This window comes from Aedes aegypti, chromosome 2 (genome assembly GCF_002204515.2).
Source record: "Aedes aegypti strain LVP_AGWG chromosome 2, AaegL5.0 Primary Assembly, whole genome shotgun sequence".
NCBI classification, from domain to species: domain Eukaryota; kingdom Metazoa; phylum Arthropoda; class Insecta; order Diptera; family Culicidae; genus Aedes; species Aedes aegypti.
In genome coordinates this window covers 365948557-365975649 of record NC_035108.1, presented here as the reverse complement: position 1 = coordinate 365975649, position 27093 = coordinate 365948557, and the positions used below count along the sequence as shown (strand labels likewise).

The following is a 27093-nucleotide window of genomic DNA, read 5'->3' as shown; positions in this document are numbered from 1 at the left end:
ATGTATTGGCATCATGCCAGTCGTACAACGCGGCGCGTCGAGAACTAGGAATTAGTAACGAGCTACGAAGAATTCTTCAGAACGAAAAAACGACCGAAACCAAACTCATTAGCTTTACGAAAAAGATAGGAATTTTCAAGTGCATATAATATGTAACAGTTACTAATGTTTATTTTTCAAATAAAGTATTCAATAGAGACGAATGCCCCTTCTGGGTAAAGTCTCTCTAAACAAAAAAAAAAAAAAAAAAAAAAATTAAAGACGGTTTTTATAAATGAACAAAATCTCAAAAAGTATCCAAAATAGAGGATCATGATGTTCAACAAAATTTTTCAGTAGATAAAGGGCTAATATGCAGTGGGCATTGAAATGCGGAATTTCACCACTAGGCGGCGCTAGTGGGCATCGAAAGTTTGTTTTGAAGATATCTCTGGATCCTGACCACTTAGAAAGATGGCGTCTTCGGCAAAGTTGTTCAGTAGTTCAAGCACTATCATTGAGTCATGAAATTCAAGAATTGACCCCAGGCGGCGCTATTGATCACGAAACTTGTATTTTGTGGTTATCTCAGGATCCTGACCACTTAGAAATATGGCAAAGATGATCCCATGTGCTTTGGGGTAATCGAGTTCAGTTCGCCTTCGAACGTCGGGGTCTCTCAAGGGGCTCCGCAGCTTGTAGGTTGAAGCGCCCATCTAGCAAATAGAGAGTCGTGGTTTCGATCCCTACCGGAGCACGTGGTTTCTTTTCGCAGTTTCAATTTCAATTTGTATATTTGACACGTGTTTCTTCGTGTACATGTAAACTTTAAAACGTCTAAACCATGAAACTTTTGTTTTGCAGATATCTCCGAATCCTGACCACTTATAAAGATGGCGTATTCGACAAAGTTGTTGAGTAGCTCAAGGACTATCATAGTTTGAGTCATGAAATTTGAGATTTTGCTGCCAAGTGGCGCTAGTGAGCATTGAACTTTTATTTTGCGGTTATCTGAGGATCATGACCACTTATAAAAATGGCATCTGCGACAAAACTGATAAGATCCTCAAAGACTATTATTGTTTGAGCCATCCCTCTTTTTGTACCCCCCTTTTCTAGCATGCATTGGTACTATCTTATGTTAACCCCTCTACCGGCAGCTTCATATTTTACCTGGAGATAATTTTTAACATTTCAAATACACCACAATAAGCGTAAATCGCTAACGCACCGTTGTATGACCGCAAATTGCATAATCGCGATAGGAAGTGTTTTACTAAATTGCACATAACTTTTGTTGAAAAATATATACACCTCTATTTTTTTTCTTCATATTCTATGTAAAACTAGCTCAGCTCTCCAATGATGCAAAAACTTTTAAAATCAGTGGTTGCGAACACCATGAAAATTCAGTTTTTGAAACCAAATGCAGTTTCTTTACTTTTCTTACCTACTTGACAGGAGCTTTGAAATGAGCATAAGTTTGAGCATATTGAAAGACAAAGTGTAAATAGTGGGCCGGTCTTAGCGAGATTTACTCAATGCACTGTGATTTATTTCGTCGATTTCATGCGTTTTTTAAATAGCGCCCAAACCGTTGATTTTAGCAATATAGTTTGTTCGGAGAAGTTTCTTGGTATATTAAAGCGCATCTCCTGATGAAAATGGTTTTGTGATAAATCCACATAGCAGTGAGATAGAAAAACTATTTTTTCAAAACATTTAGATAGACATGTGGTGTCTTCGGCAAAGTTGTAGAATTGGCAATTTGAAACTTTTTTCTAGGGTAGGTGTACCAATTATGGATGCAATATGTCAACAGTAGTGATAAAAATCAAGTTGTAACCGCGTTTCTAAAACGCAAGCATGACTTGTTGGTGTCAATTACTAGTTTAAAGCCTTGCGAATCTGTAGATTTAAATAGTTTTAGTACTAAATTAACTTTAAGCTTCTAAAAATGGATTTTAAAAAGCGTTGTCTTTGTACCAATTATGGCAACCCAACTAACATTCACTCATTTAACAAACACCATTATGGCAGTTTTATCCAGCATCATGTTTTTTAACATTTTAATAATTTCCATGGCCAACCTTTGTTAAAGCATTGTTCACACAAATTTGGAGAAACTTTAAAGCATTTGGTTGAATACCAACTTTATTTTTCAGCTTTAAAAACGTTTTACAAGCATTTAGTTCAGTTTTTATATGGCTGGTCTAAAAATAATTAAAGACTAATAAAAACAAAAAAATATTTTTCTAGGCACTTTTATAAATGTAGTGTGCACTATTATTATGATAGTATAACAATCTTACTTAAAAATCGCCTGTATACTGGATTCGAACTCGAGACCTTCCAATCGTCGGCGGTTTGCCTTGCCATCTGCGCCATCCTAGAATTGATGATTTTACCGTCCAGTGCAAAATATAAACTTTTCATAGCTGAATATTGACCATGTTCGAGCTTCTATTCAACAACGTCTAATCAACACATGGCACGCTAATCTACAACTGAACAAGCATATTATTCAGCTGCTGTTTAGTGCTGATCCAAGCTGAGTTCAGTCGGCTATTTTTAGCGCACAGTGAGAAAATTTATGTCGATGTTGGTCAAAATAATGTTTATTTACACATAGTAAAAACAGTCTTAAATGACAAATCTAATTTCAAAATAAGTTTTAGTTTGTTCAAAACTGATTAAGTAACTTAAATAATTTTATAAATTATAGTTTGATTATTTTTTTATTTGTATTTTTCATAAACCTATTACATATGCGTTGAAGTAAAAGTTCTCTGTATGAATATATTTGAATCATTTGAAGGGTTAGTCCTCAGAACCCACCTGAATAGAAAAATATTCGAATATCTTGATGCGATTTTTATTTTCAAAAATGGCCAAAATCGTTTTTCTTAGAGCGCAGTATTTATTCAGTTGTGAAGAAATGTCATTTCAAATGTAGCTGGCTATTAAAATTTATTTAATCAATTCTGTCAAAGAAATTTCCATTTTTCTTGTACGGAAAAACATTCCGAGCAGGAGAGAAAAGCTTAGCAATAGAAAATATAATATGGATAGCTAAAAGTGATATTAACTTGATAGATATATGATATAAAATATCTGGAAATGATATCTAAAATAAACTACTAGAACAAAATTGGCATGTCATATTTAGATTCTGCAAGATTTTACCAATAGCTGCGAGCTATTCATTAGATCTGCGTACATCAAATTTTTCATAGGTTTAGAAGTTCCAGGAACAAAATTTTGATATTGTCTTCAGATATTTTATCTCTTATCTCAATCAAGTCAATGTCACGCTTTGTTTGTCAGTACTTTGCTCCTACTCGGAATACTTAGCTTAAATGTTTATTTTTGTTTTTCACAATAATTCTGCATTTCTGGAGACTGACCATGTTTATTTTCTGAACAGCTATTTCAAAAGTTATAAGAAAGCATAATTTATGAGCTTTGAAATGCATTCGGAACTCAACACGAATTTCGGATATTTTGTCCATTTTATGAAATTTAGCTATAGTGTGATCGCTTTTACAAGGCTTATTTATTACTGAACAATGTGTTTGTTAATCGTCATTCTGGCCTCTATTGCATCAACTGTTCTTATAATATACTGAAGCTGAATTAGGATACTTATTCAGCTCTTATTCATGCTTATGTTAAACATGTGGGAATAGCTGAAGTGCGACGCAAGTAAAACGTTAGTTCGTCTTCTGAATATCCTTTTATACATATACATTTGTTTAGTGGAATATTGGCTTTATAATTGGAGGAAACATGTCTTGTTCAGCTCATTTGTAGAACAATCTTGACTAGTCGAATGAGAATCTTTGGAAACGTTTAATAAGTGGCGATTCAACTTTTGTTCATTCTAATGCATAACGTTGAACATTGATCTAAGTTTGTGTTAAAAAAGCACCTTCTCAGCTCTTTATAGAGCAAATGTTTTATTCAGCTGCCATTACCATTATTGAACAATAATTAAACATGCATGCTTGTTTGTGGCTCTGAATTGTTAGTTGGGAATAGCGTTCCTAGCATTCGACATAAAAGTGTACCAATTATGGACTATCGAATATTTGCACGAAATGAACTCAAACACAATGAAGAGCGAATGATAATGCAACGCTAATATGTAATGAAGATATCGCTCATAAAATTTTCCAAAAATTTTGGGTTAAATAGATGTTAAATCAATTTTTTGCAATGGGTTCATGGGAGAAAATTAATTTTCGAAAAAGAAGTCAAAATGTAGTGTAAATGCAAATTATGATACAAAACAGCATTAATGATCTTACATTACCTTTTTAGTGCCAATTTTTAACGAGAAAAGAGGGAAAATTCAAAAATCGAGTATCGCTGAAAACCCCTCTCTACTATGAAATTAGCATCTTCCGCTCGCGAACGTTTTCGAAGGTGTGATTGAAAAATCTTAGTAATTGAGTACAAAACATGAAATAATGCCTTACCGAACCGTCCCGTCGTGGAAGTCACCCGCAAAATAGCTTTACTTCTTTTATTTCACTGATTAAAAAATGTAAACAAACCGCCTCCAGAGTATTGCCATAATTGGGCTCTCATACATTCTTTGTACCAGTTATCGCCATAGTGGAAATAACACGATTTCCAACTTTAAACAGTAGAATTGATTGCATACCAGCTAAATTTATTCATTTGTTCTCACTAGGCAACATACATTCATCGGTTGAAACAGTTTATCAGGATGAAAACATACATTTCGTAACGGAGGTCCCTTAGCCAACTGCTAAGAAGGTGACATATATGTGAGGCAAAATTTTCAAATGTTAATTTTTCGAAGTTTATTGCACGAATGTTCTTTTCAAGGTTAAGTTACCATCAAAAACAAATAGTTTAATCATTCCTGTGGATATAAGCCATTATAGTCTAGTGAAACAATAAGAAAAATCTCTTGTTGTTCCCACTATTGCCATAATTGGTACTATAGCCATAATTGGTACTTCTACCCTATCTCTTTTACTCTTTGAGATATATGTCGTTGTATGTGAATGGCCTCTAAAAATCATTTTGACATTTTTCATGTCTTCTACAGTTGTTAGATATTTTAAAACGCGTATTTTTGCTGAACATCGCACCTCTCTATCTCTTAAAGTAAAGAACAGTGTTCGGTCGACTATATGGCATGCAACACTTCCTTCAACTTTGTTGAACATTCGGTAGCGTTATCTTTTAAATGTATTAATATGTGCATATCACACCTCCATATAATTGGCTCTTTTGATAACAATCGAGCAGTGTTGCCATCTTTTACCAAAATACAAAAACTAGAATGGCCATTTTGTAAAGTTCTTTATCCATGCTTCAACTTTGCCGAATATCTCGGGTCAGTATTTCCACAACTAGACGTTGCATTTTTCAAAAACATAATTATAACCCAGATATTTTTACGACCGATTTTATGACACCCCGATAACGGCCGTAAAAAGAGGTTGAGTGTATTTCATCACATTACCACTTTTAAATTTATATTATAGCCTATTTCAAGCGCTATTATTCAATTTTATGTTTGTATTTTAATCTCTCTGGCATAAAAAAATTAAAGAATGATTTTTTTTTTCCAAATTTAAACAAAACTTTTTGTGTTTTATCTATGCTGAGTTGTAAAAGAGCAAAATATACAAATTTTCCACTTGAAAGCATATTTCGTACCTTTTTTGACCATATAAAATGTTTTAGACTGATATATTCATAAATAGAATAAATAGATTTCAGTTTGTTAAACAAAAGTAAATGTAACTAATATGTTTAAACTACGATTTCATTCTTACTATACATAATTACATTACATTTGTTTTGAGAACAGATCTTTTTTTATTAGTGATCCAATTACACCACCATGGTGGGGCAAGTGGATCATTTGGTGCAAATTTTTAATTCCTACATACTCAATACATAAAATCAAAATAAATGACGATTTGAAGTATTATTAGTCCCTCATTGGTTATCCTCAGAAAAAACTTTAATCACATTATTCATGTTAGCTGTACATAACAATGAAGTTGACTCTTGATTTTTCTGTATCCACTTACCCCACGATACCTTATTAAAATTTTAGAATACTATAAAAATAATGATTTTTTCCAGCGATTCACCTACTCACCAATTCTTCCAGAAACTTATCTAAGAACTACGCTGAATTGCAATTATTCTAGAAATAATAATTCAACGGAAACAACCCAATTAGCGCATATGTTATTTTTAAGGTATAACGGTATTTTATGCATTTTGGACAGAGCTTTACGCGTATATAATTTGGCCACTTCCAATTGATTATGCCGTAAATGGCCAAATTATATACGCGTAACTGTCCAAAATACTTTGATCACCCTCTTTTATGACCAGATCTGGATAAGTCAGTTGATATGCCTTAATTGTGTCATGTGTTGCTACACTCACTCTGTTTTTAGGAATTATAGGTATGGTAAATAATTGGGGTAGCCTCCACGAACTGCTTTTAGAATTTTTGCATTAGTTCGTTTCATGATATCAGACCTTTTTCTAATAACGTTGGTTGGATGGACCTTTGGGTAATTATGTTACCGAAACTGGAGTATTCAGGGATATTTTGAGATTACCCAAGCAATAAAAAACTCAGATTAAAGGGTAAAAGATGCCATCTCACTTTTTAAGTGATTAACCACACCTTAGTTCACATACAGTTCATTTAAAATGCTTATAGAGAGTGCTGTTTACCATATAAAAGGAACAAGTTCGATTCGATTTTGTTCTGAACATTATAGTTGTTGATAAGTTGAGCTACTTTTTCTAGATTTAATTTAAGTTCTGTTAGTACCCTTTGTGTAATCTTAATCTGTATAGGCGTGAGTGAGAGAAAAAAACTAAACTAAAAAAGTAAAACTCTCACCGCTCAGCGAAAGTACTTAACGTTTTATCAGTACACTTGTACATATATCTAATTTGTAAGGATCTCGGGAATGTTCACGTGGCCGGACCTATTCCGATAGGTCACTGTGTCTGGTCGTTTGAAAAGGGTGCTGTGCTTTAGTACCCCTCAAAGTAGTCAAATTTTAAGGTACAAACAATTTCCTGAATGGATTATAATGTGGCCACTATATCGAAGTATGTTAAGAAAAACGCATCAGTGTGAACCTTTCGAAAAACAATTGATATGGATTACCAAACCATGGTTCGTGCATTTGATTAATTCTATAAATAACTGTTTTCGGTTCTCCGGGACGCCGCAAACGGGATAAATTTGATAGCTTTTTGAGAGAAAATCTGATTATTTCTGCTTTATGTTTTAAAGTTTTTAATTTTATATTTTTAAAACAAGTAATGATACCATGATTATCGATTGCAGTTGAAAGATAACAAACAATTCCTTTTGAATGCATTTATATTTTTTCATGTATCCGAAAGTCGATTTTTGGTTAACCGTGGCCACATTTGGTGCATTCTAAATTGGACCGTTTAGAATAACTCTAAATCTATGATGTTTAATAGCAGATTTTAGCATTAGCATTAAGCATTCCGCACAAATTCGTAGGTGGTACAGTTCTAGACCATTGTATGAGGATTGCCTCCTTCCCGTCCGTGACCAAAGTCAGAAATTTGGGACTAACCTTTAACTTAGTCGAGAGCTGTCCTAGCCATGTCCTTGCGAAAGCTGAGGAATGGGAAAGGATGATTGGCTGAACACCTACTTAAGAAAGATGCAGAGAATTCTACGACCTAACTTAGCACTGCCTTTCAAAATGCACGTTAAATCGACAAAAAACTGTTCATAATCCATCCCGAACCGATCATCCACGAACAACATTCAATTTTTTAATCAACACGCTTAACACACACAGGTGATAAAAAAGAACTAGTCAATAGTCAAAGTCACGATAAAAAAATCGCACGAAACGAATTTAATTGGAGATATCACAGATCATTTTCGAGCAAAACGCAAGCAAATCGAATAATAGTAAAACAAACATCAGAAATCATCTTCAAATTCTTCAACTACTTCAAACACATCCTCATCAAACACTACCTCAGCACCTACACTACCATGCCTGACTCTATCTCTACCTGCAACCATGTACTTCGTTTTGGTAGCATTAATGGTCAGGCCTATCCTCGCTGTCTTCCTCTTCAGAGGCACGAAGGCCTCTTCCACTGACCTGCGATCGATTTCAATTAGGTCTATATCGTCCGCAAAGCCAAGAATCATGTGCGACCTTGTGATAATAGTGCCATTTCTATGCACGCCAGATCTCCTAATATCACCCTCGAGCGTAGCACGTATCAGCCTAATTAGTTTCGCCGGAAAACCATATTCAGACATAATCTGTCAAAGCTCATTCCTTTTCACTGAGTCGTACGCCGCCTTGAAATCAATAAACATATGGTGAGTCTGCAAGTTATACTCCCGGAATCCCGGACTTTCGGAAGTTACACAAACTTGAAGAACACACCAACCACTTACAGCTCACCGTTTTTTAATCAAATCGAAAAATCTCTCGTATACTTACTTTTCTCTTTGACCAACCCTCTGAAACTCATCGGAAAATGATTGAAATTCTTGGGCTAATTCTACGAGTGGCGTGAGGTGATGATTGTCGGTGTCGTATAGCGAGGTGACAATTCTCGACTCGAGTGAAGTGACTCGCTGTGTAAATCAAATGCACAGTCACTTCACTCGAGTCGAGAATTGTCACCTCGCTATACGACACCGACAGTTGTCACCTCACGCCACTCGTAGAATTAACCCATCTGTGAGCTCAATATATGTACACAAAACATCAGGTTACTTGTAGTTCGTCATCCAAATTTCAGCAAATTCGACCTAGCAGAAGCTTAGATACAGATCTCCAAACTTGGGCATTTTGTATGGAAAAACAGAATTGGGTTACTAACTTTTGTCACCGACTGTATATAATTAGAATTATGTTGCACAGGTTTAAGAGCTGGAATTACAATAAAACAACTGGTTGAATAATAATTTTCATAGTAATATCGGTTTTATTGTCGCATACTAAATACAGAAAAAAAATTCCTAAATTGTAGCGCCTAAAACAAAACTGGGACAGGATTTGTAAGATTTCGGTACATAATTTAGATCGTGGTGAACAATTTTACTCCAAATGATGAATAATTGGCTTCGAATTATATTAAGACATCTAAACTCGTTTCTAGTTGCAGACTACACATTTCTGCTCGGCGCAGTATTTTAAGTAGTACGATGTGGTTTGGTTTTCAGTTATATCTATGTACAAATTAAAAAAAGAAAATCCTCACACTAACGCCCTAATGAGGTTTGACTTCTAGTATTCAGTTGGGAGGGTTATTCCTTAAGTAGATACTTTGTGTTTTTCCCTTACGGTCGTATTCTAAGCTTTGACTCGGACACTCTCGGGAACAATCGCCACTCAAGTTATTCGTTTGTTCGTTGATTGCGAGAGTGTCAAAAGCCATCCAGCTGATTCGAAACTACCCCTCGTTGCAGTAGGTACGTATTTTGTAGCGTTGAGAGGGAGTTCTTACGCTACGACTGCAAGAAACGCTTATTTATGAAGATGAGTGGATGACATGCGAGCGGGATGCGGAAACGGGATTTAGTTCTTGCCCGCTGCAATCTGCTTCATGCGGTTCAGCGCACTGCCAGCCTTGAACCAGGCGATTTGCTGCTCGTTGAACGAGTGGTTCAGCTTGATTTTGTCAACCTTGCCATCGGTCTTGATTTCGCAGTCGACCTGCTTGCCTGGGGCCATCTTGTCCAGGCCGAGCAGCGAGATCTTGGAGTGGGGCTGAACCTGTGGGTTTGTAAGAAAAAAGACAGTTATAGAACTTATACAATGCAGTGATTGAGATCACGGTTTACCTTATCGTAATCAGCGGGGTTGGCGAAGGTCAGCGGCAACAGACCCTGCTTCTTCAGATTGGTTTCGTGGATACGAGCGAAAGACTTGGTGATGATGGCACGTCCTCCCAGATGACGGGGTTCCAGAGCAGCGTGTTCGCGAGACGAACCCTCGCCGTAGTTTTCATCACCGACAGCAACCCAGCGGATTCCCTTGGCCTTGTAGAAGCGAGCCACATCCGGAACTCCCGCCCATTCACCAGTGACCTGGTTCTTGATCTTGTTCATCTCGTTGTTTTCGATATTGGTGGCGCTGAACGTTGAGAGAAAACATAAGTTAAGCTTCACGAGTCACTAATAAATCAAGCATGTGCTAGAATAAGTGCGTAAGTATCATGATCGATTTTTCCTCATCGATCTTCTCAGGGAATATCGAATAATAGTTTTCACACAACTTTTCCAATACTTTTCGAAAATTGAGGAAATTTGTAGTTCATCACAGAAAAAATTAAAAGAATCGGTTGCGAAACAGCGGAGATATAGCTCTCTACAGTTGACCATTTTGTATGGGAAAACGGCTTTGGTGCATTTTATATGTCCGATACTGTATGTACAAAAGAAGGGGAAACCATTTTTTTAATATTAATGAATTTTATAAGATATATATTATGAATCAATCAGGAAAAAAGGAAGTCGAAAATATTTTCTAAATATTGATTTTCCTTTTTTATGAACACGAGCTATTCTTTATACATTTTAAGCAATATTATAATTCAATATAATCTGTCAGAATGCAAACATTGAAAACAAAACAAGGGATTCTACGAGTTCCTGGTTAAGTTCCTGTCTGGCTCATTTCTAATTTTTTGAAGTAATGTCCAACGAAACTACTAAACAAATGTCATCAACCTTCGATACAAAATATTGGAAGGGGGTGACATTGGGACAAACAAACTAGAATTGATACGCAATAAGAACAAATGAAGAGAATAATCTTCCGCTCAAGTTTTCTAGAGCTTCCCAATAACAATTGATATGATGGACATGTGTGTGAGATTTCAAGATAGTATTCATCCATCTAAAAGTGATGTTTTTATGAAACCTTAAAAGTGACAATTTAAAAATACCTTTTTTAGACTTTTTTCAGTGATTTATTAGAAATAGTAGCTCCATGAATATTATATTTTGATGATAGCTGTAGATAACTGCAAGGAATACTACAATAATATTTTATACTAATGTTTCCAATACTTGCTGAGATATTTCAGGTTATGCTATGGCCTAAAGTCATCCCCTAGGCCCAATGCCAATAGTGCCAATGAACTTGTGTAAGTCACGGATTTCAACTAAACTTAGTTCAAATAAATCGGCAAAAAAATAAAGCTACGAAACGGTATCTGATTTTTTTTTCAGGAATTTCACCATAAATTTTCACATATCAGACATTTTGCCAAATTATCCAAACAGTTCGTCTATTTTTGATTCTTTGATTTTGAGATCAGGAAAAAGTTTCTGTTATGAATATTTAAATTCTATTAAACCTTACTGGTTTGCTGTTTAAATTTTGAAAGTTAATCCAAGGTATATTTTTCATCCTCAGGCCAGTGATTTTTGTGACTTTTTTTTGCGAGTAGTGACTTATTAGTATCCAGGTCAAAAATAGTGACCAAGTCACTAAAAAGTGACTCGCCACCAGCCTTAGCCAGAAACTTACAGGGCGTCTGAGACCTTAGGAATTTACAAGGAATCGGACAGATTTTGCTCGAAGTCTAAAGCAGTAGATTCAAGATTTCGCTGAAAATTCCCAGCAGCTCACTATAAAAACATAGAATCCCGTAAGGATTCTCCAGAATACAGCTAGAAAACTCCTAGACCTTGCTAAGGATCACCAGGATATCATTAGGAACATTTTGATCCATCTGATCCACAAGTTTAATTAAAATCTTGATATGACGCACATTATACTCCAGCCTGAGCAACACAGGATCTTTTCTTCAAATGTCTAACATTATACAGAGTCTCTATCGTACACGCAGCGAACTGGACTATCGAATTTCATACATTTTGCCTTATGAAAGGTGGAACGAATATTGCAATACGAACGCTTTATGTATCGTTTGAGCATCACTCCACATCAAGGCGTCGATAGGCAAGGTTCTTGGTTCGATTCCAGGTTAACGTGCAAACGTTTTTTGTTTTCACATTCTGGTTTCATAAGGCAAATTTATGAATTTCAATCCGATTTCTTGTGGCGAATTTTCATAAGGGGTTCCTGTGTTTATCGATAGTCCATTTGCCTGAGTGTATTCATCGCACGCTTCAATTGCCTTATTGAAAATAAAGTGTAATTTTGACTGTGTTTGCATTGGCTTGGTGGCGAAACAGCTTATAGAAGCAGCTTGTGAGTCATTTATTTATCTAGGTATTGTCAAAAAAAAATCTATAAAAAGCTAAGAGACCCGACGATGCTTTTACATACGCTATGCATGTAATTCCGCAATAAAAAGAACAGTGAGCTGAAGAGGCGACACGATCTTTATGATAGAAACTTATACTTTTTGCTTATACTATACTCTTGTGCCTATGTTTGTGCTGTGTTCAAAAGAGCTTTTCCAAATTCGAAGAAGAATGTGTATCACCTACCGGTATACTCAAGTGGGCTGGTCATACAGCGTAAATGACTGAGAAAAGATACTGGAACTCTAGTTGAGATACTCATAGATTAATGACTTCATGAAACGTTGCAAACACACAACCTTTTAGAAGTAAATAGGCGCATACGGTTATGCTAGCAGTTGGTGCAATTTGAGGAAATATCAACGAAAATTGAATGCGAGAAGCGTGAAGCTGACTTGCTTTTCAAATGACTAATACAAAATACATACAGATATTTACAAAAGTTTACAAATTTTAATGGTTTTCAAAAATGTTGCCAAAAACATGCACGCATGCCAAAAACGGATTCCCACTGAATAAAAATGCTTATAATTATAATGTTTTCAATTGATATGAAAAATGTCCAAGAAGAAGATAATGACCATTCAAGTTTTTTTTTGCAATTATAAAAATTAAAGTAAAAGAAAAGGGGTGTTGTGAGAAGAAATATATAAAAAATAAATAAATCTATATAAATAAAAATGGAATGGTGTTTGTATGTCACGAAATAACTTACGAACGGGTCAACGGATTTGAATGATTCTTTCTCCGTTTTGTTCTTCAATGGTTCCGACGTGTTTGTGTATATGCAAATCCCAGGATATTCACCGGAAAACTTGAAAAAACGATAGTGCACGGAACTGTCATTTTGTATGGGACGATCTATAGCGTTTTTCAAAAGCCTGCTTGATGGCAAAACGAAGTTTGCCGGGACCACTAGTAATAAATAAGAGTTTATGCCGGCACTCACAGTGACGAACCATCCATAGTTTGTTGAAAAATCATATTTACCTTCGTCCCACCGTTGCATTATATGTGCAGCCATACATAATTACAGATTTGAAATAAAATTATGAAACGAGCTCACCAATTATTGGTCCTTTATCCATGACTGAGCAGCCACTTAACGCATACAGACTAGGTAACTGAGAAAGAAATCACTCTAGAGACGCGAGAAAAATATCACTTTCGCACAGATGACACAGACCAAAAACACGAATGCTTGAGCTTCCACGAAGCACTCTGCACTGCCCAGCAAAACGCGAAAACCTAAAAACAAACAAATATTCACTCCGGTGGTGAAAAGCGAAACCGGGTTTCCGAAGTGCACTGCCTTGCACATTGTCTTGAATTTAAGTTATTGTAAAATCGTGTTAAAACGATATGGAAGATAGAAGCTTAATAGATTGATTTAATAGTTTACTTTTATGTTTTTGATTGGACAAAAGTTGTTTAAAATAGACTTAATAATTTAAAATTGTTTGAACAATTTTTACTTAAATTCAATGAGCGGATTTTTTAATCATTATTGAGTTAATCGTACCAACACAATTCAGCCAAAATTTGTCGAAAATCGGCCCGTTTAGCAAAAAAAGAAGAGTACCGTAAAAAGGGGTGAATAGAAAAAGTGGGGCGAATAGAAACAAAGTGACGTACAGGTAGAAATGCGTCTTTTATGTAAAGATAAACTTAAAAAACCTACAGAAATATTTTTTTTTTCCATTAGTTCAATAGTAACAGAGTATTGACAGACTATTTTCAAATCATAAATTTTGCCACACTTTGCTAAAACAAAATAAGAAGAAAATATTGAAATCTCAACCATTTTTGATAGCTTGAAACATCCGCCATTTTTGACAATTTGTAACATGATCAAAAATTGAAATTGTTTTTAATAATTTCATTTTTTTTTCTTTACTAGGTGAATTCGTTATGATATTTCTTTAAGATGCACTCGAACAAGTGTTTATTTTTCCATTTAAATGAAAAAAGTATTGATATTTACTGAACAGTGTTTCATTCGCCCCATTGCGGGGTGAATAGAAACATACCACATTTTTACAAATATTTGTACGAAATATTTTTTGTTTTTTAATGGCAATTTGGGTCTCAGCTAAGGAAGACGGGACCCATATTTAAGAGTAATAAAAATGGTTTTTATCTACACATTCAAACATGTCGGAGAGTGTTTCTATTCGCCCCATTTTATGGTAGATAAATTTTGGAGACAAACAAGAGTACGTCTGGTAATCATAACTTTGAAAGATTCATAAATCAAATCCACTTGTAATTTCAACATTAGTAATAGTATAAGTAGGTACTAATAATAGTTGAAAAGGATATGTAGCGCAACGCAATTTTTTGTAGGTGCTTGTAATATTTGGACTTGTACCATTCAGCTAATATTATTAGGCTGATTATGCGACAGGACGCATGGCAGCAATTCAATCTTGGAAAGAGCAACAAACTCACATCTTTGTTCAATGGAGATAGAAAATAGATCATGTTATATTATACGCCCTTATTGTAGCACCCCCTATAATCTGCAACCAAACCTACCCAATGAACATGTTGTTGGAGATGTTATCCAAATGGCCACGGTACTTCAGCCATGGTCCAGCGGCGGAAATGTGATCGGTGGTGCACTTGCCCTTGACCTTGATCAACACAGTCATCTCAGTTAGATCCTTGCCATCCCAAACGTCGAAGGGCTCCAGCAGCTGCAGACGCTGGCTCTTGGGGTCGACATCAACCTTGACTTTGCTGCCGTCCTGAAAGATGCAAAAATGACGGTATACAATCTTGTAAACAAATCAATCACAACAAATCGGACTTTGTTATTATGTAAGCAGAAAATAGCGATGCATCCGTTTTGCGAAACATTTCCTACCACATACTAACTGGAGCTGTGCCCGGTTATCGCGTAATTAAAAACAACTTGAAAGTAGGGAGACCTACATTAAAATGAACCAAATCTCCCGGAGCAACGTCCAATCTAATCACGCTAAACAATTGAACATAAACTCTTCACAATCCTACCGTTCGGAGAGCTGATAAGATAAGCGTTACAAAGCGTCACTGTGAGAACAAAACTTGTGGCCACGTGCCTTTTTTACTACCCAACGGAACAACCACTTACCGATGGAGGGGCCTCGTAGGTATCCATGCCGGGGTCGAATCCCTTCTGGGGCAACTCATCACCAAACGGAGCATCCAGCTTGAACTTCTTACCATCGGCACCGGTCAGGTCGTCAGTCAAGGGGTTGAAGTCCAAACGGCCAGCAATCGACAGAGCAGTCACCAGTTCGGGGCTATATGAGAAAGAAATCAATTCACCCGTCAATTACGTCAATCAAGATAACGCAGAAAAGCTCCACTCACCTGGTAACGAAGCAGTGCGTCGCGGGGTTGGCATCGTTACGTCCGGTGAAGTTTCGGTTGTACGACGTCACAATGGTGTTCTTTTCGCCCTTCTTCACATCCTTACGGTCCCACTGGCCAATGCATGGTCCACAAGCGTTGGCCAAAACGGTACCTCCGAATTCCTTGAAAGTCTTGGCAATTCCGTCACGTTCAATGGTGGCACGAATCTGTTCCGAACCGGGAGTCACATTGAATGGAATCTTCGATTTGAGACCGTGCTTCATGGCGTTCTTGGCAATCGAGGCGCAACGTCCCATATCTTCGTAGGAAGAGTTGGTGCAAGAACCGATCAAGCCGACACGGATGTCCATTGGGTATCCGTTCTTCTTGGAGTTGTCTCCCAACTTGCTGATTGGGTGGGCAAGATCCGGGGTGAATGGACCGTTGACATGGGGTTCCAGGGTATCCAAGTTGATTTCAATCACCTGGTCGTATTTAGCACCAGAATCAGCAGTCAGTACGGATTGCTGGTATTTCTTAGCTTCTCCGGCAATAGCTGAGCGTCCAGTTGAGGCAAGGTAATCAGCCATGCGTTGGTTGAAGGGGAAGGTTGAAGTGGTGGCACCAATTTCAGCACCCATGTTGCAGATCGTGGCCATGCCAGTGCAGGAAATCGAGTCGACGCCCTTGCCATAGTACTCCACAATAGCTCCAGTACCACCCTTAACGGTGAGGATATCGGCGACCTTCAGGATAACATCCTTTGGCGAAGTCCAGCCGCTGATCTTTCCAGTCAAGTGAACTCCGATAACATTGGGGCACTTCAGTTCCCATGGAATGTTGGCCATTACATCGACGGCATCAGCACCGCCAACACCAATGCACAATCCACCCAAACCACCTCCGTTCGGCGTGTGAGAGTCAGTACCGATCATCAACAAGCCGGGGAAAGCGTAGTTCTCCAGGATGATCTGATGGATAATACCGGATCCTGGCTTCCAGAAACCAACACCATACTTGGCACCAGCAGTGGACAAGAACTTGTACACTTCAGCGTTCAGATCCTTGGCACGAGCCAAATCCTTCTCGCCACCGACTTGAGCTTCGATCAAGTGATCACAATGGATGGTCGATGGGACGGCAACTCTTGGCAATCCGGAGGAAATGAACTGCAACATGGCCATCTGAGCGGTGGCATCCTGCATAGCCACACGATCCGGGCGCAATCGCAGGTAAGACGTGCCACGCTGGATGTCCTGGTTGGCGGGATCGTCCAGATGACCGTACAGAATCTTTTCGCTGAGGGTCAACGGGCGGTTCAACCGCTTCTTGACTACCTCGAGGTTCTTCTGGAGCTTCTCGTACGGCAGGTACACATCCTGATCAAAACGGGACAGCGCAACTTTGGCTGCGGAAGCGCACGACGCATGGAAGTAACGCTGCTGCGACTCAACCGCGTACAGAGCGGCACGCTTGGCCTGGTAGAGAAAAAAAAGAATAAAAATGATCAGATAAAATAAAAAAGAACAGAAATTCTACATCGATTAGGTAGCTCGAACAAGCGCGATCATCGAGTGCATCGATGAAACACGTGACACCCACCGCAATCGAGTATGTATTCTGTACCGGCGCGCGGGTGGAGTAAAAATAAAAATAAAAAAAACACCGCCCTGCACACATGATCGGTTGCGGGTGACCTTCATCGAACGACTTCAGGCGTTTAGTTTAGGCGCGACAAGATAGAAAAAAAAGTTCAATAGGGTAGGGACTAAATTGTTACTTACCGGGATCAGACAATTGACTACTGATGCAAAATTATACATCGATTTACATTCTTGCTTATGTGTTGAAACACGGGAATTCATTGACGTAGCTAAGGAAGGGCTAGCGAAGTCTAAGCCAAATTGAGGTACGCACTTTGTTAAGGATTTTTTTATTCTATTAATCTAGAGGGTTTAGAGCAAAAGTAATGCTAATGAATAAATTGCAAGCAAAATGTACAATACTCAAAAATGTACTTTTTGATCCTCTTTATTGAGATTCTGGTCAGAGGGTTCGAATACGTAATAGAATTAATTTTCTATATAAGTAAAATCTTTCTATAATAATTCGATCAGTAAATTTTCTTTTCTTTTCTAAACTTCAAGCAAGAAGAAAGATGTATTTAAAAACAGAAAAATTTCACATTGAGGCAAAAAATCTATTAAAACAATGTATATCTGCTGTCCCGATCAAGCTTGTTTTGTCACGCTGTAGGCTATTTAAAAATGCTATATTAGTTAAGATTATAACCATTTAAAAATCTATCTAATCAATCTGTGTGACCCGATGAAAACCGAATGACCATTGGATCACATGTGTAAGATTTAGGCGTCTATGCCAAATGATTAATGGTTATTGCAACACTCATACTGAATATTGCAACACCTAAAAAAGTTTAGCATCACCTTAAATGAATATTATCTCGTAATTCTGAGGTGATAGATCAATTTTTTTTGAGGTCGTCTTTAAAAATAAAGTTTGGACTCGCGAAAAATGCGACACTCTGTTTTGGGAGTAACTTTTTATCGCGTGGTTAAAAATTAATGAAATTTTGGGTAATACTAGTTTAGAGTGTCATGTTTATGTGTGCAAAATTTGAATCTGTCAAGTCTCGATTACTTTTTCAAATCGACGTAAATAACTTTTTTACGGTTTTGAGAAAATTAATTAGGAAAAATCACAATCTATCTTCTAAAACTGTTTTAAAATGAATCACCTTTTTAACATTTTTTTTACGTGTACTTCGCTCAAATTTTGCATACACTCAGCTCACGTTCAAAAACAAGGTAGTTTCTATTATTTCCCACAAAAATAATTATCAGAATATGATAAGTCGTTTCATTCAGTTACTTTCGACGTTTTTCTACCAGTGTAAAATCGGCTCAAGTACACGCAGAGAATTAACAGCTATTCAAAATAATAAATATTTGTGTTGTTTTCAATAAACATTTTTAATTTATTGCAAACAAAAAAATGCGCTGAAACAACAAACATTTTTTTCAGAATAAATCAAAAATATTGTTGAATTTAATGGGACCAATCCTAACTAGAAATTTGTTGAAACAACAAAAGAAAATCTTTAAGTCAAATGGAAGTTTCATTTGCTTCGATTTCCTTCATTGTTGATTCAATAAATCATGCGTATAGTATAAAAACTGTCCCGCCATTTTGGTTTTCGTTTGAAACGGCAAAAAGTTGTAATGTTCATTCGGTGCGTTGCATTTAAATTAGAGTGAAAGACGCGCAGACAATTTATGTTTAAGGAGTTCAGCTAGGTCATCACTTTTTCATTACAGTTTCGGAGTATTCATAAATCATGATCGAAGCTATTTTTGGTAAGTTTTGGCCGTTCTTTCTGAATTTTTATTTTTACTAGAGCGTTTTAAAATATTGCAGGTCGTGTAGGAGAGATTTCATTCTTTTTTGTCGTGGAGCGGATAAAGTTTATTCGTCGGTTAAACGGATTATGGAGCAAGTGTCATATAATTTTAATGTACGTGGAAATAAAGTAGACTATTCACAACGATTATCATTGTTTATTTTATAAAAAGAAGAAGAAAAACAAAGGGTTCAGCGGGACTGGGACCAACAAAAATTAGTTTTATTTCAAACCAAAACATTATCACATCAAAAAACAGTGTAATTTTGTTTTAAAAATGTTAGGTTTTGTTTTAATGCAGGAAGTTGTTGTTTCAAAAGAAAAAAAGTTGAAACAAAAATTAATTTTTTTGCACTACATTTACCCTAGCTGTCAAATTCAACAATAAATATTTTTAAACCAAATTACGAGTTGTTATTGAAACAATGAAAGGTAATTATAAGCCGGCAAATAATACAGATATATTGTTGAAATGATACATAATATATTCAACATTAAAATTGTTTTCTCTGCGTGTAGTGTTTTGTTTTGATTCGTGGTTAAGTCACTTTGTCTCTCCATACAGCGGGGCGGCGAAAGTAGTGGTTAGGTTCCGAAAGTTGAAAATGTTACTTTCGTCGTTTTGTAAATCCGGAAATTAAACGTTCTAAAAGTGAAAAGTTGAGTTGGTACAGAGCGGTACGCGTAGAATTCCGCCTGCTTAACACGTAGGATCGATAAAGTAAGTTTGTATACTTTTTTGACTTGAGTCTGCATGAATAAGTTTTCGAGAAGTAGTTTTCATGATGCATTCGAAACAAGAGATCTACCCCAGCAAATATTGGGCGCAGTGATCGATAATCCTGGTCAGTCGCACAGAAGTGTCGGAAAAAGGCTTGGAATCCACCGTTTCACTGTGTCCCGCATTGTTAAGATGTGCCAGGAGACGAAGATCATCGAGCGGCATGGAAGTGGCCAAAAACCGAAAACGGAATACCCAGAGAAGGCGCGGGAGATAAGGCAGTACTTTAAGAATAACCCGAAGCTTTCCACCCGAGACGTGGCCAAAAAAGTCAATTCGTCGAAGTGGTTCGTCCAGCAGGGCTGGTCTACGTGTTTTTAAGGTCAGGAAGGCGCCAAACCGGAGTTAAAAGCAAAACACGGTGGCCAAATTGCGTGCGCGGAAGCTGTGCCGTGAGTGGCTGGTCAAACCAGGCTGCCTCGCCATGGACGACGAGATATACATCAAGGCGGACAAAAAACAAATCCCCGGCCTTGAAGTTTTGTCGGTACGTTCCGCATGGAGGTTCTGGAAAAGTTCCGGAAGAGAAAGATGAACAAATTCGCGAAGAAGTACCTGTTGTGGCAGGCGATCCGCGAGTGCGGAAACCAAGCCTGTAATGGATTGGACGCCAAGCCTGTAATAGATTAGTACGAAACGAAGGACGTAATATGGTCCCGAAGGAGGCGAACCCGCCAAATACACCAGAACTTCGTCCGATCGAAATTTTTTGGGCGATAATGAAAAATAAGTTGAAGAAAAGCAGAGAAACATTCAAAACCGATGAAGCTTTGAAGAAAAACTGGGAGAAATTGTGTAAGAAAGATGGGCAAAACCTCGCCCAAGATCTCATGAGAAGTGTTGAGAGAAATGTACAAGCATTCAGCCCTGGGGGGGGGGGGGGGGAATTCAATAAATGAATTACAGTCGCCTCTCCACATCTCGATATCGAAGGGACCATCGAGATAGGGAGAGATCGAGACAAAGAACACATTTTTGATGAATACTAGATTGATAATCACTCCGTTACCAGGAAAATCAACAACAAACAGACGTCATCTTGCGTCCCCAAATTGTTCTGAATCACTGAAATCTAGTCTAGTCACCTTTGATTATGGTCATATCGACATACGGAGAGAAAATTGGGAACAAAATATCAACAGGATCACATCGAGATATGGAGATATCGAGATAAAGAGGATATCGAGATATGGAGAGAGAAAATGTATGCAGAATGAAGGGACCGAACAAATCATCGACATAGGGAGAGATATCGAGATGTAGAACATCGAAATGTGGAGAGTCGACTGTATGCCAAAATATAGTTAATATATAGTTCTCTTTTTTATTTTCGACTTTTGCAGTCAGCTATTTTTACTTTTAGGGTAAAGGTATTCAATATCGGCAGTGTAATTGTGGTAACATTGTGCTAAAAGATAAAAAAGATAGGACTTGAAGTCACAATTTCCATTCTGTACACGGACGCATTACCAATTATACTACAGCTACGCCACGGTAAACTGAAGTATTTGGCCAATGACCTTTGTAGCATCCCCAAGCCCCACAATCCTACTAGTCCAATATACCACACTTATCCCTCACCATATCTAATAGTTATTAATATATAGTTATTTATTCCCTGGTAATTTGAGAAGTATTCGATTTAAAATAAATTGTTGGTGATCATTATTGTGAGTCTCATTTTTTCCGAGTCCATTTTTACCTCTTTGAACCCCTGCGATTCATTTTTATTGAAAATTCTTTTATCACTGGATTTTGGGTGATGCTAAACTTAAAATTGCTGCTATACTCGGTAGTGCAACGATTCCATACTTTTGGTGGATAGTGTATATCCTGATGCAAAGCCATGCTGAAGGTTTCTGTGTTCGAATCCCGGTCGGTCCAGGATCTTTTCGAAATGGACATTTCCTTGACTTCCCTGGGCATAGAGTATCATCGTACCTGCCAAACAATATACGAATGCAAAAATGGCAAAGAAAGTTCTACAACTATGGAAGTGCTCATAGAACACTAAGCTGAGAAGTAGGCTCCGTCCAAGTAAGGACGTAATGGACACGTCTTTGATTCACAGTTAAGTGCTAATGACCCATTGACGTGACAAGATCACACATCCAAGAGGCAAAAAAAAACAAATAAACTATGAACAAATCATTTCAAATTTCCGGTCAAAGCAAAGTAAAAATGTTAGATCACATCTTCTTACAGCAAGATTTGCAGTAGGTTTATAATAACAATAACATTTAAATGTAATGAGTTTTTCCTATTTTGGGTTTCTTATAAATATTGCCAAACGCACAACTTGACAAACAAAGCTCTCAATTAAATACTGTGGTTTAGCTCATTAGCTGAGAAGAATGCTTACGCAACGTTTAACACTTCAGTCGCCGCGCTGTTGTATTTTGTACAACACTGTTGAATAAACCTCGCTTTTCGTTCACAACAGCAGCGTGGTGGTTCTGACGGCGACAAACCGCGCGACGACTGGAAGGTTAAAGAACCTATCTAACTTTGAGAGGCTCTCTTTGTTAAATTTCTCTTTAATCAATAACTGAGTCACATTAACCTTTTCTTTTGCGTTTTTTTGTATGAAACGCTAGTCAAGGAAATCACCTTTCGATCTATAGTGAAAAACTTCCCAAAAGCTTTAGTATTCCACTGTTATAATCGAAAGAGAGCGAGAGAGAAGAGAATCTCTCATTTGTACATAGGTCCTTTAGTAATGTTCAGCGAGAATACTCTGTCCTAGTTGGGCCGTCAGAAGATTTTGAAAATCCCACCACATGACGAAGTCAATACAATACAATACATACGTCTCCGTACCCATGGGAATGATGGGAATACCGATCCAAGGGGGGTAGAAGTTAGAAAATTTGCAAGCTCATGGGTGATAATTTGATACTTTCTTCAAATGGCATGCAACACCCGTTTATCAGCATATGTTTATATTAACGAACGAATTTTGGTGATTAGGACTTCCCATTGAGCATCAACAATCAGAAATAAACAGTTCGACAGAAATAAAGAATACACGAAGCATATTGTTGCAGAATATAGGCTACTGAGCTTGAAAAAATCCGCGGTGAATTTATAAAGCAAATTTTAGAGTAATCTCAGATGAAACTTGTAAAGAAAAAACATTCGAATCGCTAAATAATGTCCTGACAAGATGTTTAAAATAATTCTCATAAAATGCAACATTTGGACAATTAAAAAAAATCGCCGTAGTATCATTTAAACATTTTCTTTAAAAATCCTGAAATGAATATCTATGGAAGAACTCCTATAATATCTGTAGGAAATCTCCTAAAGGTAAAAAATGGTTCCCCATCGGTGAAAGAACCAGGGAAAAAACATCTGAAGAAAATGCTGGGATAATCACTAGGATTTTTTCCAGAATAGTATCTGTCAAAATTACTGGAGGTCGTACCGTTAGAAGGATTTTATGGACTAAATTCTTAAGAAATTCTCCTAAGCATCCCTTGGGAAATCACTGGTAGCATCCCAGGAGAAACTCCTGAAAGCATTTTTGAAGGAATCTCTGGAGAAATCACTAAACACCTGAAGCATTCGTCAGGAGCTAAAAAAATATTTAGAACTTGTGGAATAGTCGCGTAATAGTCTCTGAAGGTTTGTCTGAGGCTCTACAATTTTGAACTAGGATTCATTGCCAGCAGAATAAGACCAAAATAAATTAAAGAGAATTTTGATCAAATTAGAGACTCTAAACTTTTTAAGGACTTGCAATAAAATGGTGACCAAGGCTCTAAAAAAGAGACCTGTTTACCCGAGAAGTGTACTGTTTTTCGTACCTATTGTATTTTTTGCTCTTTTCCTACAAACTTTATTAAAACATTTTTGAAAAAAAAATGGAATGTTCTCAACCAAATTTCATATGCTCATGGACGGCAAGTAGACAACTGGATCTGGAAACTGTACTTGTATTTAGCTTGGCAATCTTAAGTTCTTTTTCATTGCTTAAATGCTTGCCGTGATGCTAGTGCTACTATAGGAACAGAAATTAGAAATAGTGCTACTATAGGCACATGTATTCCTAAAGTGGCACACGCGATAATAAATACAAGCATTTGAGTTTTCGTAGGTTTTATACTTTTCCCACAAAACCAAGATAAAAAGCTATCAGATGATGTAAAAATAATGACGCTAGCATTATTTTTCGATTTTATATAAATTTTTGTTCTTAGCTATGCGGCTATTGGTACATCGACCCTATTTTATAATCAATTCAAAATTATTTTCAATGTGTTGCCAAAATCGGGGATAAACAAAATCGGGAAGGCCCTAAAGTATTGATAATGCTGAACCAACTTCAATTTTTATTTTTTATTTTATGCCTCGCCTACTCCTCTATCTGGAGCACATCTAGTGGGGAAAACCAGATTAATTCTTGTGGAAATTATTGGGAGTAGTAGCGATGAAATGCTTTGTCTCGAACAAAATTTAGAGATATTTTCCTAAATATTCCTTAAAGTTCAAGGATCCGTCATCGTCATCATCGAAACTTCAACCGCAGTTTTTCTTTTCGAAACTGAAATTTATTCAACAAAAATTAGTTCACTGTGTTCCTGTTGGAGGATAGAATACAATGAACACATTTTCATGATTTTGAAAGAAAAACTCATTTTAAAAGCTCTTAAATTGATGACGGAACCTGCCCCCTTAAACAAACACTGAAGCTGGAAAGAATTTCTGGACGAGTCGATGACCTATCTTATTCTTATTATATTTACTTATTTCAGAAGAGAAAAAAATCCTGAAGCATTTTCTAGAGTAATCTCAGAAGAAATTTGTGAAAAACATGTGGTCGTATAGAGAATCTACTCCTAAGCTTCCTCTAGAATGTTGCACCGGAGTTCACTAAAATAGAGACTTTTTGGAGGCTTGCATTATAATCGTTTCAAAGTCTTTAAAAAGAGACCCTGAGAGTCCTGAAATGAATAGGATCTGTCTCCAGAACTAAATTAGAGACAGAAGGATACATATTCCTAAACAACATTATATAATCATGCAGAAAAAGCTGAATCATTTGCAAAACGTAATTACCTAGACAAACTTTGTTCAAGTGAAACCTTACTTTTGAAATGCCTATTGGTGCAAAGATACCCAAAACCAGCAATCTGTATCGAATGGGTTCAAGACACCAGACAAAAATAAGAACCCGATCAACCAACACATCTTTTAATTGGACCGGCATAATACGCCTCCCATACAAAATCCCCCTTTCGTGGGACACTTTTATAAGGGGGAAGCAGACACACACAACGAGCCGAATGCCGACAAACACTAAGAAGACGACGTCAGAAGGAAAATAAGAAGATTCGATATATTTTCACAGGAGGAGTGTTATCTAACCAATATGCTAGAACTTTTCCTCGCGAGGATTTGTCCATCAGTGGACCAAGTCTTATCCGATTGAATCCACGGGATTACGTCACGGAAAATCTTCCTTATCAATCTTTGCAACTTATCACGCGCAAAGGACGTCAAAACGACTTGTCGGGACCTTGTCCCCGTTACTCTTTTCTTTTCTCCCCCTTCACATCTTATTACGCCGGAACAAAATGAAGGGCCTCCAAATGGAAACAGAACCTTTTCCAGCATCTTTCCCCCCTTACCTGCACATTCATCAAACGGGCGTAATGCACCATCTTTCCGGCTTATCCGGTTCGTAAGTTCGAATTACTGGTTCAATTTCACGTTCACCGCAGCACTGATCTTCAGCCTTCTCAGCTGGAAGATTTTTCTCTTTAGCACTTTATTAAGAAGCACCCGCGCCAGCGACGGAAAAAAATTACCTAACACTCCGCGATCCGGTCGAGGAATGAAAAACTTTACTCCGCCGTCGACCGAAGTTTGACTTTTTGTACACGACGTCAGCGAAAAGGAGATGGATTCTAATTCGGAAAGCTTTTCGTCGATTTACGCGGGAGCTTTTGAGGGTAGTTTTTGAGGAGAACGTAACACCACTTTGTATATTCACTGAGAACAGCGTTGCGGTTGAAACTATTATGTATCCGGTAGAAATCGAGACCAACATTTATTTATAATTATTGTTTTCTCGGGCCCCGTGCGTCGCAGCTAATATGTGAATAGTGCGCTGTGTTCATAAAAATCGTAAGAATGCAGCGCCATACTAAAAAACTGATTTCAAAATCGCGCGAGTTGAGGCGCGTCGCGAGTCTCACTGGCGCGATCCGATTTGGTGCGACAATACTATATCAGAGGGTTAAATTAAATACACAACGCCACTTGATTTGTGCAGACTAAATTCGCATTTATTTAGAGTATTTTGTGCATTCAATTTTACCATGGCACCATTTGTATAGTAAAAATTACTATGTCATGGTTAAAAACTTGCAGCAGACCAGAATCGAACCGAGGATCTGGCGATGGTCAAGCGCGAACGCTAGCCGCTCGGCTATCGACGCGGTTGGATTGAGAGGGAACAAAACGCTAATAAAAAGCGTTCATTATAGCTCAATCGTGGTTGGAATAGTAAATTTGAAAACACGTTCATGGTTCTCATTACTGCAACGCTTGTTTCAGTGTTGTGATGCAGCATCAAAATGATTATCAAAAACTAACAGTGCACTATGTCAAATATTTGGTTTAAAGTGATATACAGAACAAAACAAATCGATACTGTTCCTCTATAAAGGCTTATCTGACTTCATCGATCCTCTATTTCTTTAATATTGTGCATTTAGATTGAATATTGACCGAAGTTCATAAGTGAAATGATATATCACCAATGGGGCTGTCCATTAATTATGTAAGGGTTTATGGGGGGAGGGGGGGTTTGAGATTTCTTACGTGCCATACAATTTATTTTTAATTTTCATACAAAAAATCTTACCATGGGGGAAGGGGGGGTTGAAAAACCCCGAAAATTGTCTTACGTAATTAATGGATCGCCCCAATGGACCAATGCACGAGTTCACTTATAGGTTCCTAAAGCCATGTCCCAATTTTAGTGCCAAACGCTTAAGTGTAGGCCAATAACACATGTTTACTCAATTTTCTAATGTTTTCCGTTGGTTTGAACCCAAAAAAAATTTTTTAGATTTTGTCACACCCCTTGGCTTAAACTCAAATTTTGGATGTATTTTGTTCTCCGTGTCCCTTCCGAAATGTCAGATAGGAACAACCCCAGTGTTAAAACTAAAACCCCTGTGGTGATTTTGTCGACTAAGCGAACGTCAAACATGATCTTAAGTGTCAAGGTTCATTTATGGA

The 27093-nt window shown here is 37.3% G+C and overlaps 1 protein-coding gene across 1 annotated transcript; it reads right to left on the bottom strand.

Annotated features, from left to right (window-relative positions):
- Positions 1-8969: 8969 nt before the first annotated feature.
- LOC5580315 (probable aconitate hydratase, mitochondrial) lies at positions 8970-25704 on the bottom strand. Its single transcript, XM_001662987.3, has 6 exons — positions 25473-25704; positions 15656-17115; positions 15414-15585; positions 14834-15045; positions 9860-10151; positions 8970-9791 (listed from the first exon to the last, which is right to left on the bottom strand). Exons 1-6 carry the CDS (start codon positions 25503-25505, stop codon positions 9594-9596), a joined length of 2367 nt encoding a protein of 788 aa, XP_001663037.1. The 5' UTR covers positions 25506-25704; the 3' UTR covers positions 8970-9593.
- Positions 25705-27093: the final 1389 nt, after the last annotated feature.

Coding starts and splice junctions, on each gene's coding strand:
- LOC5580315 (XM_001662987.3), bottom strand. CDS start 25,505: ATGGTGCATTACGCCCGTTTGATGAATGTGCAG. Junction 17,116..25,472: donor CCCGTTTGATGAATGTGCAG/GTAAGGGGGGAA, acceptor TTTCTCTACCAG/GCCAAGCGTGCCGCTCTGTA. Junction 9,792..9,859: donor ACCCCGCTGATTACGATAAG/GTAAACCGTGAT, acceptor ACAAACCCACAG/GTTCAGCCCCACTCCAAGAT.